Raw genomic sequence first — 13,989 nt, 5'->3', positions numbered from 1 at the left:
ATAATCAGGGGACCTGGAGAACCTTTCACTTGTCAAATAGGAAAGAAAACTATGTAGGAATAAGGAAGAAAAAATGAAAAATTGAAGAAAAGTAGAGGAATGTTTTTAGGACTGTAATTCCCAAACCAGGATTTTCCATCCATCACATCTGGCAAAACTCGCCTCCCTCCCAGCTTAGAGGACGGACCTGGCTGGAAGTGTGTGTGTGTATGTGTGTGAATGTGTGTGTGTGACAGTGAGAAAGATAGAGAGAGTGTGTGTGATACCTGTCGTCACTCATCATGCTTCTGATCCATCTACATAGCACTCACACACACAACTCTACACCCTAGCAGGAGCAGCAAAGACACCTGAGGATTCTCTGACACACACACATCTCATCGTTAAGACGACGTCACGATTAAACCAAGCAATCGGTGCCATCTGACAGTGTGGATACCTTTCTCACCAAACTGGCACGCTGGAGTTGAGCACATTCTAATGATTCTACTTTCCTTATTTCAAATGGATTCAACCTCTGATCAAGAGGTGATAATGTGGACCTGAGAAAAGGATTGAATGTGAGAATAGAGTTTAGGGTAATTGCTCTCTGGTTTGGAATACTTGCAACAGACCGAAAGTCATAGACCTCTCTATTGTTCTGTGGCGTTTTTTGACACGTTGCTCTGAGCACGATGATGGAGACCATGTGGAGACTCTTAAGGACCAGATGTATCCCTTTTGCTCCTCTCTTGTAAGAGACCTGTAGGAGTAAGTGTGTTGTTGTAAGGAACGTGCTGGAGGTGTATGGGAACTGACATAATGAACCTGCATGGGAACGTATCGGAGTTGATCTCTTCTGCCGTCAAAGCTGTAACGCTTCCACCCTTTGACCCTGAACCTTGGCCTCCCGGGTCAGAAGGACTTCTGGGAAATGGAGGCAGGAATTTTTCAAATGGGTGTAGCAGGAATGTAGGCGCCGATGTGAATTACTTTCCGTCAGGCAATTGGACTCATGGCGGTGTGGGTTACGGTGAGGAAGGGAGGATCCTGGCATCATCGCGGTGTGCAACGGGGATGATGGCGGTAGACAAGAACTGGGCAGCATTGCTGATCCTGGCGGTCATTGCCATTACGGTGACGGGTAACATCCTGGTCATCATGGCTGTGTCTCTGGAGAAGAAGCTCCAGAACGCCACCAACTATTTCCTGATGTCGCTGGCCGTCGCCGACATGCTTCTGGGCATCCTGGTCATGCCCGTCTCCATGGTGACCATTCTCTATGGTGAGTGAGTTCCAGCTCAAGTTCAAAAACGTAATTGTCCCATCATTTGGTTAACAATGGAAATGTGTCTTTGGCTTGCAGACATACAGGCTCAGACACAGCATGCAGACATGCAGAAAACACAAAACAGAGCATGATATCATAATAAATACAAATTCTATAAACAAGACTGTGTTTTGTATATTTATGCTGGGGATGACACATTCATTGTTGTGTTGTACAGAATTACTTGGTAGTTTTACATTATTATTAAAATTGTTTGAATGATTAAGTCATGCGTGGAAACTCCAGCTGTTTGGTTTCATGTGTGACTGGACAAGAGCCAGGAAAATATTTGGAGTATTTGAACTGTAATAATTAAATGCATATTTTTTCCATTGTATTGCTATTTTGGTTAGATTTAAATGTTGCCTATATACAGTACATACACTGCTCAAAAAAATAAAGGGAACACAATGTAACTCCAAGTCAATCACACTTCTGTGAAATCAAACTGTCCACTTAGGAAGCAACACTGATTGACAATACATTTCACATGCTGTTGTGCAAATGGCATAGACAACAGGTGGAAATTATAGGCAATTAGCAAGACACCCCCAATAAAGGACTGGTTTTGCAGGTGGTGACCACAGACCACTTCTCAGTTCCTATGCTTCCTGGCTGATGTTTTGGTCACTTTTGAATGCTGGCGGTGCTTTCACTCTAGTGGTAGCATGAGACGGAGTCTACAACCCACACAAGTGGCTCAGGTAGTGCAGCTCATCCAGGATGGCACATCAATGCGAGCTGTGGCAAGAAGGTTTGCTGTGTCTGTCAGCGTAGTGTCCAGAGCATGGAGGCGCTACCAGGAGACAGGCCAGTACATCAGGAGACGTGGAGGAGGCCGTAGGAGGGCAACAACCCAGCAGCAAGACTGCTACCTCCGCCTTTGTGCAAGGAGGAGCAGGAGGAGCACTGCCAGAGCCCTGCAAAATGACCTCCAGCAGGCCACAAATGTGCATGTGTCTGCTCAAATGGTCAGAAACAGACTCCATGAGGGTGGTATGAGGCCCCGACGTCCACAGGTGGGGGTTGTGCTTACAGCCCAACACTGTGCAGTTTGTTTGGCATTTGCCAGAGAACACCAAGATTGGCAAATTCGCCACTGGCGCCCTGTGCTCTTCACAGATGAAAGCAGGTTCACACTGAGCACATGTGACAGACGTGACAGAGTCTGGAGACGCCGTGGAGAACGTTCTGCTGCCTGCAACATCCTCCAGCATGACCGGTTTGGCGGTGGGTCAGTCATGGTGTGGGGTGGCATTTCTTTGGGGGGCCGCACAGCCCTCCATGTGCTCGCCAGAGGTAGCCTGACTGCCATTAGGTACCGAGATGAGATCCTCAGACCCCTTGTGAGACCATATGCTGGTGCGGTTGGCCCTGGGTTCCTCCTAATGCAAGACAATGCTAGACCTCATGTGGCTGGAGTGTGTCAGCAGTTCCTGCAAGAGGAAGGCATTGATGCTATGGACTGGCCTGCCCGTTCCCCAGACCTGAATCCAATTGAGCACATCTGGGACATCATGTCTCGCTCCATCCACCAACGCCACGTTGCACCACAGACTGTCCAGGAGTTGGCGGATGCTTTAGTCCAGCTCTGGGAGGAGATCCCTCAGGGAGACCATCCGCCACCTCATCAGGAGCATGCCCAGGTGTTGTAGGGAGGTCATACAGGCACGTGGAGGCCACACACACTACTGAGCCTCATTTTGACTTGTTTTAAGGACATTACATCAAAGTTGGATCAGCCTGTAGTGTGGTTTTCCACTTTAATTTTGAGGGTGACTCCAAATCCAGACCTCCATGGGTTGATACATTTGATTTCCATTGATAATTTTTGTGTGATTTTGTTGTCAGCACATTCAACTATGTAAAGAAAAAAGTATTTAATAAGATTATTTCATTCATTCAGATCTAGGATGTGTTATTTGAGTGTTCCCTTAATTTTTTTGAGCAGTGTATTATACAGATTGATCATGGTTTACTCATATAAAGTATTTTTGGGAATACCATTGAACCGTACCAATTACTGGAATTGTTATTGACTATGGGCTATATTGAGAGCATCCCTTCGAGAGAGAGATCTTTATTCTGAAGCTGCATAGACACATACAGTCATACTATGAAAGCTGTCAGATGTGTGCCTATATGGCTTTAGATTTTGATTTATGGCCCGCCCCCATCTGGTCTAGTACCCACAATGCTTTGTGCTAGTAATACATTCACGAATTTCAGGCATGTCACCATCCTTTTTGTAACCTGAAGTTGTAGTAAAATGTTATAAATGTCGACAGATAATTTGTTTGTTCGACATGGTGGGACATTTTTGTGTCGTTAAAAGTAATTATCGAGAAATGGCAGTGGAAACTCCTTTATGCGCAAATATTGACATAATAACCATCATATTGAAATAAACTGTCACACGATGACATGGTGTGTGTTCCTCCTACTATGTGTTCCTCCCACTACGACTCGGGAAACCATGCAGTTTATTAGGCTACAGATGAAATAAGTTATGATGAACTTCACAGTGTGGTGAAAGTGCATGGTTTGAGCTTAATGCTTCTTTCCAATAAATATTGAGGGTCTTATTCTGGTGACATGATGATCGATGCTTGACTACCGTTTTGACAAATAAAAACATTCTCGCTCTTATCCATAATCTTATCTTGTAGACTAGCCTACCCACAGAGACTACCTGCACTGTATCTGCGAGCTGTTGGCTAGCGCGCACGTGCCAAGACCAGAGTAGGCACAGTTGCTATTTAAAGCAACCGTTTTTGTGAAAAAAATATCCGTAGAGTTGAAAATGCGATGGAAACACATTGAACATTAGATTTATATGCAATACATGAAAACTTAAGCGAAAAAGTACATGTCATCATGCACTGATGTTTATCTGCAACAAGTCAGTTTGGTGGAAACACCACTGGTTGGAAAATGCGTATTGTCTTTTTGAATATTCGGATGAAAATATGTTGCCAATTGGATAGAAACCTATCTACAGCTCTAGTTTCTTGGTTTTGCTTAGATCATGAGATGGAGAACATACAGCCGTCTTATGACAACTGCTAAACTAGGGGACGATGTGTTTCATACAATCCCCTTAAATCCTCAGACACTCACTATTTAGACTGTCTTTATGAGAGAAGAAGATTGCCCCCTTGGTAAAAATTGAACTAATCCCCTGGGTTTTGGATTAGAGACATGTAAGAGAGAGAGAGAGAGAGAGAGAGAGAGAGAGAGAGAGAGAGAGAGAGAGAGAGAGAGAGAGAGAGACAGAGAGAGCACGACAGAAAGAGAAGGAGAGAAAGAGACAGATACAGTAGGCAGAGAGAGAGGGGAGAGAGAGCGACACACAGACAGAGACAAAGAGAGAGAGCGAACGAGGGGGGGTGGACTGTGTGGAGGGGTTGTGTGGTTTGTGCTCAGCTGTTTAGCCAGACGGGTAGATTTCATGTCAATCCAGCAGCAGAAAAACAAGTCAGCCGGCATGAGAATGAGCCTCAGCAGCTTCCTCTCAGACACGACCACACACAGAACAAAACAAAGCCATGTCATTATCTGCTGTCAGAGAACCACATGTGCGATAGCAGGGCAACAGGTCATTCACAGACGGAGAGAGACAAGAGGAGGAAAATAAACAAGTGGTTTCGAGAGGCAAAAGACAAGAGATGGGAATGACAGAGTTCCTGATGCTTCAATCAAGGGAGGGACTGGGAGAGAAACATCAGAGAGAGAGGCAGAGAGAAGAGAGGGAAGAGACATGGTGAAGAGAGGGACGAAACCTCGTTTATACCTGGCGCCAACAAGCGTCCTGTGTCCTGATCTTTTATACATTCAGATTGTGCCCAAAGTTTCAGAAGTGCATCTACACATGGTATGAAAATGTATCTCTTATCTGTCCACTGTGTCCGCATTGTGACCAGATTTCCTGGTCACCCCCTGTATGCAAATTATTTGACCGATATTCTTTCAAAATAATGTTTATTTTATTGAATTCACATATTGATGCCATAAGTCAATGGTGCCACCTGTCAATGATTTAGAGAGGGGATAATGATGGTTTAAATGGTTTCACTGTCCAGATCAGTCAGCACAATGCGTGCCTGACTACCTGCTGAGGTGGGCAGGAAGATCTGATCACAATCAGATCACAATGTGTCTTTTGATTGTCTACACCGGTCTAAAAATGTGGGCACAATCAGAATGTGGACAAGATCAGGACAAAGGATGCATGTTAGAACCAGGTTTAAATGGGGCTAGAGAGAAGAGTGGCACGAGACAGGGGGGCAGTTTGAAAAAAAGATTTCGAAAACGGACAGATACTTTTGATTACATGATTTTATGTGAAGTTAATGTGATAACGTGCCACATGTGATAACAGGAAACTACACATGACATTTAAGCACGTGGAAACATGATCTCATGTGAAATAAATGTGACAACATGGGGATGCACATGTTTTATATGTGATTCCATGGAACTACACGTGACAAAATGTTTGTACATGTGAAGACCCAGGTGTCAAAATGTAATTTAGAATATTTTACCTTAAAAGGCATAATTGACATTAATTCAATTTAAACAGTCATGGTCCCCTGAAGTTTTTGTCTTGTTCCCGGTTGGTTCCAGGAATGTCCCAAAGATCATTTTTATAATGTTCTTTGAACGTTGTGTCATGGTCCCTTGGAGGTTTTTGTCTAGTTGCGATGAAAATACAGTAAGTCTACAACAAGTTCTGTATTTTTACAGTTAAATTGAGGTGTTAATGTTAAAGGACAGTATGGTTAGTTAGTGTTGTTCCCTAGGGTAAAAAAAAAAGTCAAAAGGTACACTTCACAGGTACACATACACTATATATACAAAAGTATTTGGACACTCATTCAAATTAGTGGATTCCACTATTTCAGCCATACTCGTTGCTGACAGGTGTATAAAATCGAGCACACAGCCATGTAATCTCCATAGACAAACATTGGCAGTAGAATGGCCTTTCTGAAGAGCTCAGAGTCTTTCAATGTGGAACCATCACAGGATGCCACCTTTCCAATAAGTCAGTTCGTCAAATTTTTGCCCTGCTAGAGCTGCCCCGGTCAACTGTAAGTGCTGTTATTGTGAAGTGGAAAGGTCTAGGAGCAACAACGGCTCAGCCGTGAAGTGGTAGGCCACACAAGCTCACAGAACGGGACTGCCGAGTGCTGAAGCGTGTAGCGCGTAGCGTGTAAAAATCATCTGTCCTCAGTTGCAACACTCACTACCGAGTTCTAAACTGCCTCTGGAAGCAACGTCAGCACAATAACTGTTCCTCTGGATTTTCATGAAATGGGTTTCCATGGCCGAGTAGCTGCACACAAGCCTAAGAACACCATGCGCAATACCAAGCGTTGGCTGGAGTTGTGTAAATCTTGCCGCTATTGAACTCTGGAGCAGTGGAAACGCGTTCTCTGGAGTGATGAATCATACTTCACCATCTGGCAGTCCGACAGAGGTCCGTACAGAAATGGTTTTTTTCGAGATTGGTGTGGAAGAACTTGACTGGCCTGCAAAGAACCCTGACCTCAACCCCATCGAACACCTTTGGGATGAATTGGAACACTGACTGCGAGCCAGGCCTAATCGCCTAGCATCAGTGTCCGACCTCACTAATGCTCTTGTGGCTGAATGGAAACAAGTCCCCGCAGCAATGTTCCAACATCTAGTGGAAAGCCTTCCCAGAAGAGTGGAGGCTGTTATAGCAGCAAAGGGGGGACCAACTCCATATGAATGCCCATGATTTTGGAATGAGATGTTCGACGAGTAGGTGTCCACATACTTTTGGTCATGTAGTGTATGAACTCACATGGTACAGTTCGGTACCTTGAAGGTATAATGGGACATTTTTCTGCCCAATATTTGTAATATAAGGTACGATCATCACAGCGCTTTGATGGGTGGGGGCAATGTACTCGTGGGATATTTGTGCCAACCGTATGTATATTTGTGCCAACCATCAGTGAAAGTGTTTGATGGTTATGCAAATGAAAGTTCAGCTCCTCCTTTGACACTGTCTGTTCTGCAAACTTTGTAAGAGCATGTGTCTCTAATGAGTTGCACTGTAAAGAGGTTATTGTGCATTTTCCAGTAACTCAATGGCAACTTGTTACCAGAAGTTAGTGTGAATTTGTAATTTCTTAACTGAAAACCATTTGTCAGTAAGTTATTGGAAAATTCACAATAACTTACTGACAAAATGTTAACAGTAACCTACAGGCAACTTGCTGTCACAAGCAATACATGCCAGTAACCTACTGTGCCTTCACTGACTCTTCTGTTGATAACATGCAACATTACTTGCTGATTGGCAGCATACTGTAGCAGCGGCAGCCTATCAGAATATTGCAGGTGTTGCTTATTGGAGGCATCACTTTCAGTTAGCTCTTTTTGGTCATTAGAGGGAATGTCATCCTAGTTAATGTGCTCTGTTGTACTCTGTTCATAAACATGAAGCTTGAAAGTAGTGCTCATGAGCCAAAAGCGGTCCCTGAAAATTGCGTACTGTGTCACATTTGTGCAGATTTGTGCACCACGTCATTGCTCTTGCTCTGCTGTGGGTGCAAGATGTGCCGCTTGCTAACTGTCACTCATATGGCGAGGGGCTGAAGCTCAAAGGTTGAACTCGACTGGCACTGGCCCACGTAGGGGGAAAACAGTTGCTTTCAAACTAGGGATTTCGTGGCTAATTGAGGTAGGACAGTAATTCTGCTCATAGATTATGCATGTATGAACTACACATTTACACATCCAGCCCAAAGTGGGAGGTTTAAAAAATAGTTAGTAGTCGCTAAAAGTTCAGGAGCATGTCTTTAAAGCCTGACATAGGTGCATGTGATACCAAAGAGCCATACAATATTTCATTTATAGGAAGTCAGCATGTCATTGTACTCACTTCCCTGCTACACCATCAGGTCAGAGAGTGTGACAGATTAGATACAGTAAATTACTGTGAATTGTACAATAACCCTCTTGCAGCTAGTTGAAAGTAAGTTAATGAAAATTAAACATGAACTTTCTGTGAGCCAGCTGGAATTAAGCTACTGAAAAATGCACAGTAAGCTCATAAAGGTGACGCACGTGATACTCACAAGACTTACACAGATTGCAGCACTGACCGTGACAAAAGAGGTGCTCAATTACTTCAACATTAAAATAAACCCCTTAAACTGGTGCTACATTTCCACTGACGGTTGGCACAAATACAACATATTTTCGACCATTCTTCCAAATATGCTAATGAGTCCCCGCCAATACATTGCTCCCACCTACATTTGAAATTGCAGCAATGATTGTAACTTAAATTGAATATACTGTGTAGAAAAACATTCCATTATACTACATTATCCTCACAGTCACATGTACCCTAAAAGATACCGACCAGTATGATGTGAGTTCCTATGTGTACCTCTGAAGGTACCTTATGTGCACCTTTGACCTTTTTGTAAACCAGGGAGCAATATTGTACCCTAACCGTACTCTTATTTTTGAGAGTATGTGAACATACAGTGCCTTGCAAAAGTATTCATCCGCCTTGGCGTTTTTCCTATTTTGTTGCATTACAACCTGTCATTTTAATTTATTTTTATTTGGATTTCATGTAATGGACATACACAAAATAGTCAAAATTGGTGAAATGAAAACAATAACTTCAAAAATTCAAAAAAATACATAATGGAAAAGCGGTGGGTGCATATGTATTCACCCCTTTGCTATGAAGCCCCTAAATAAGATCTGGTGCAACCAATTACCTTCAGAAGTCACATAATTAGTTAAATAAAGTCCACCTGTGTGCAATCTAAGTGTCACATGATCTGTCACATGATCTCACCTGTTCTGAAAGGCCCCAGAGTCTGCAACACCACTAAGCAAGGGGCACCACCAACCAAGCGGCCCCATGAAGACCAAGGAGCTCTCCAAACAGGTCAGGGACAAAGTTGTGGAGAAGTACAGATCAGGGTTGGGTTATAAAACAATATCCGAAACTTTGAACATCCCACGGAGCACCATTAAATCCATTATTTAAAAATTGAAAGAATATGACACCACAACAAACCTGCCAAAAGAGGACTGCCCACCAAAACTCACGGACCAGGCAAGGAGGGCATTAATCAGAGAGGCAACAAAGAGACCAAAGATAACCCTGAAGGAGCTGCAAAGCTCCACAGTGGAGATTGGAGTATCTGTCCATAGGACCACTTTAAGCCATACACTCCACAGAGATGGGCTTTACAGAAGAGTGGCCAGAAAAAAAGCCATTGCTTAAAGAAAAAAATAAGCAAACACATTTGGTGTTTGCCAAAAGGCATGTGGGAGACTCCCCAAACATATGGAAGAAGGTACTCTGGTCAAGGAAAACACTATGTCTGGCGCAAACCCAACACCTCTCATCACCCCGAGAACACCATCCCCACAGTGAAGCATGGTGGTGGCAGCATCATGCTGTGGGGATGTTTTTCATCGGCAGGGACTGGGAAACTGGTCAGAATTGAAGGAATGATGGATGGCGCTAAATACAGGGAAATTCTTGAGGGAAGCCTGTTTCAGTCTTCCAGAGATTTGAAACTGGGACAGAGGTTCACCTTCCAGCAGGACAATGACCCTAAGCATACTGCTAAAACAACACTTGAGTGGTTTAAGGGGAAACATTTACATGTTTTGGAATGGCCTAGTCAAAGCCCAGACCTCAATCCAATTGAGAATCTGTGGTATGACTTAAAGATTGCTGTACAACAGCGGAACCCATCCAACTTGAAGGAGCTGGAGCAGTTTTGCCTTGAAGAATGAGCAAAAATCCCAGTGGCTAGATGTGCCAAGCTTATACAGACATACAGTTGAAGTCGGAAGTTTACATACACCTTAGCCAAATACATTTATACTCAGTTTTTCACAATTCCTGACATTTAATCCTAGTAAAAATTCCCTGTCTTAGGTCAGTTAGGATCACCACTTTATTTTAAGAATGTGACATTTTTCGAATAATAGTAGAGAATTATTTATTTCAGCTTTTATTTCTTTTATCACATTCCCAGTGGGTCAGAAGTTTACATACACTCAATTAGTAGTATTGCCTTCCACAAGCTTCCCACAATAAGTTGGGTGAATTTTGGCCCATTCCTCCTGACAGAGCTGGTGTAACTGAGTCAGGTTTGTAGGCCTCCTTGCTCGCACACGCTTTTTCAGTTCTGCCCACACATTTTCTATAGCATTGAGGTCAGGGCTTTGTGATGGCCACTCCAATACCTTGACTTTGTTGTCCTTAAGCCATTTTGCCACAACTTTGGAAGTATGTTTGGGGTCATTGTCCATTTGGAAGACACATTTGCGACCAAGCTTTAACTTCCTGACTGATGTGTTGAGATGTTGCCAATATATCCACATAATTTTCCTTCCTCATGATGTCATCTATTTTGTGCAGTGCACCAGTCCCTCCTGCAGCAAAGCACCCCCACAGCATGATGCTGCCACCCCCGTGCTTCACGGTTGGGATGGTGTTCTTCGCCTTGCAAGCGTCTCCCTTTCTCCTTCAAACATAACGATGGTCATTATGGCCAAACAGTTCAATTTTTGTTTAATCAGACCAGAGGACATTTCTCCAAAAAGTACGATATTTGTCCCCATGTGCAGTTGCAAACCGTAGTCTGGCTTTTTTATGGCGGTTTTGGAGCAGTGGCTTCTTCCTTGCTGAGCGGCCTTTCAGGTTATGTCGATATAGGACTCGTTTTTACTGTGGATATAGATACTTTTGTACCTGTTTCCTCCAGCATCTTCACAAGGTCCTTTGCTGTTGTTCTGGGATTGATTTGCACTTTTCGGACCAAAGTACGTTCATCTCTAGGAGACAGAACGCGTCTCCTTCCTGAGCGGTATGACGGCTGCGTGGTCCCATGGTGTTTATACTTGCGTACTATTGTTTGTACAGATGAACGTGGTACATTCAGTTGTTTGGAAATTGCTCCCAAGGATGAACCAGACTTGTGGAGGTCTACAAATTATTTTCTGAGGTCTTGGCTGATTTCTTTTGATTTTCCCATGATGTCAAGCAAAGAGGCACTGAGTTTGAAGGTAGGCCTTGAAATACATCCACAGGTACACCTCCAATTGACTCAAATGATGTCAATTAGCCTATCAGAAGCTTCTAAAGCCATGACATCATTTTCTGGAATTTTCCAAGCTGTTTAAAGGTACAGTCAACTTAGTGCATGTCAACTTCTGACCCACTGGAATTGTGATACAGTGAATTATAAGTGAAATAATCTGTCTGTAAACAATTGTTGGAAAAAATACTTGTGTCATGCACATAGTAGATGTCCTAACCGACTTGCCAAAACTATAGTTTGTTAAAAATAAATGTGTTGAGTGGTTGAAAAACGAGTTTTAATGATTCCAACCTAAGTGTATGTAAACTTCCGACTTCAACTGTACCCCAAGAGACTTGCAGCTGTAATTGCTGCAAAAGGTGGCCCTACAAAGTTTTGACTTTGGGGGGGTGAATAGTTATGCACGCTCAAGTTTTCCACTTTTTGTCTTATTTCTTGTTTGTTTCACAAGAAAAAGTATTTTGCATCTTCAAAGTGGTAGGCATGTTGTGTAAATCAAGTGATACAAACCCCCAAAAAATCCATTTTAATTCCAGGTTGTGAGCCAATAAAATATGAAAAATGCAAAGGGGGGTGAATACTTTCGCAAGCCACTGTAGATTAGAGCTTTTCTTGCTTATCCTCCCACCGTTATACCGTTATTTGAGCTACTTAACTCGTAGTTTCATATTCTACCTTCTTGAGCCCACCAGCGGTTTACTGTGTAAATGCAGTAGTTAGAGGCGATGGATTGGGGATGTATTTATTTACACTGCTATGTGTTTATTTATGGAGTCTCTGACTGCTTCCAGTCCTCCTGTAACTAGTTCTAGGACCCTGTTGACACCAACGTCAAGACCAGGAATAGGGACATCAACCATGACATATTGTAAACACACACACTCCTCCTGACATACACACACACACAAACACACACACGCACACACACACACACACACAAGACCTGGGATAACTATCGTTTTAACTATGCTTTGTTGAAAGTAACTATTTTTCTGGGGGAACAAATACAACTATTTTAATACAGATCTCAGTAATAAACTACTTTTTAAAACTATTTGAATACAGATCTGAGAAACCAACTACTTTCTTTTTAAACATTTGAATACAAAATCTCAGGAAGTGACTACTTTTCTGAAACTATTGGATTGGAATGCTTTCAACTAATGGCAGGGCTGTATCTGGAACTGCATGTTGACTATAGAAATAGAATGAATAAAGCACACACAATCTTCTATACTATTCCAATCTATCTGACAGACATACAGTGGGGAAAAAAAGTATTTAGTCAGCCACCAATTGTGCAAGTTCTCCCACTTAAAAAGATGAGAGAGGCCTGTCATTTTCATCATAGGTACACGTCAACTATGACAGACAAATTGAGAAAAAAAATTCCAGAAAATCACATTGTAGGATTTTTAATGAATTTATTTGCAAATGATGGTGGAAAATAAGTATTTGGTCACCTACAAACAAGCAAGATTTCTGGCTCTCACAGACCTGTAACTTCTTCTTTAAGAGGCTCCTCTGTCCTCCACTCGTTACCTGTATTAATGGCACCTGTTTGAACTTGTTATCAGTATAAAAGACACCTGTCCACAACCTCAAACGGGTCACACTCCAAACTCCACTATGGTCAAGACCAAAGAGCTGTCAAAGGACACCAGAAACAAAATTGTAGACCTGCACCAGGCTGGGAAGACTGAATCTGCAATAGGTAAGCAGCTTGGTTTGAAGAAATCAACTGTGGGAGCAATTATTAGGAAATGGAAGACATACAAGACCACTGATAATCTCCCTCGATCTGGGGCTCCACGCAAGATCTCACCCCGTGGGGTCAAAATGATCACAAGAACGGTGAGCAAAAATCCCAGAACCACACGGGGAGACCTAGTGAATGACCTGCAGAGAGCTGGGACCAAAGTAACAAAGCCTACCATCAGTAACACACTACTCCGCCAGGGACTCAAATCCTGCATTGCCAGACGTGTCCCCCTGCTTAAGCCAGTACATGTCCAGGCCCGTCTGAAGTTTGCTAGAGTGCATTTGGATGATCCAGAAGAGGATTGGGAGAATGTCATATGGTCAGATGAAACCAAAATATAACTTTTTGGTAAAAACTCAACTCATCATGTTTGGAGGACAAAGAATGCTGAGTTGCATCCAAAGAACACCATACCTACTGTGAAGCATGGGGGTGGAAACTTCATGCTTTGGGGCTGTTTTTCTGCAAAGGGACCAGGACGACTGATCCGTGTAAAGGAAAGAATGAATGGGGCCATGTATCGTGAGATTTTGAGTGAAAACCTCCTTCCATCAGCAAGGGCATTGAAGATGAAACGTGGCTGGGTCTTTTAGCATGACAATGATCCCAAACACACCTCCCGGGCAACGAAGGAGTGGCTTCGTTAGAAGCATTTCAAGGTCCTGGAGTGGCCTAGCCAGTCTCCAGATCTCAACCCCATAGAAAATCTTTGGAGGGAGTTGAAAGTCCGTGTTGCCCAGCGACAGCCCCAAAACATCACTGCTCTAGAGGAGATCTGCATGGAGGAATGG

The 13,989-nt window shown here is 43.1% G+C and overlaps 1 protein-coding gene across 1 annotated transcript; it reads left to right on the top strand.

Moving 5' to 3' along the window:
• Positions 1 to 477: 477 nt before the first annotated feature.
• LOC123482904 (5-hydroxytryptamine receptor 2A-like) lies at positions 478 to 1,272 on the top strand. The gene has a single exon (XM_045212031.1). The coding sequence runs from the start codon at positions 787 to 789 to the stop codon at positions 1,270 to 1,272; it is 486 nt and encodes a 161-aa protein (XP_045067966.1). The 5' UTR covers positions 478 to 786.
• The last annotated feature ends 12,717 nt before the right edge of the window (positions 1,273 to 13,989 follow it).

This window comes from Coregonus clupeaformis, chromosome 40 (genome assembly GCF_020615455.1).
Source record: "Coregonus clupeaformis isolate EN_2021a chromosome 40, ASM2061545v1, whole genome shotgun sequence".
NCBI classification, from domain to species: Eukaryota; Metazoa; Chordata; class Actinopteri; order Salmoniformes; family Salmonidae; genus Coregonus; species Coregonus clupeaformis.
Note: the sequence above shows the minus strand (reverse complement) of the source record. Positions and strands in the feature narration are given on the sequence as shown.

Coding starts and splice junctions, on each gene's coding strand:
- LOC123482904 (XM_045212031.1), top strand. CDS start 787: ATGGGAACTGACATAATGAACCTGCATGGGAACGTATCGGAGTTGATC.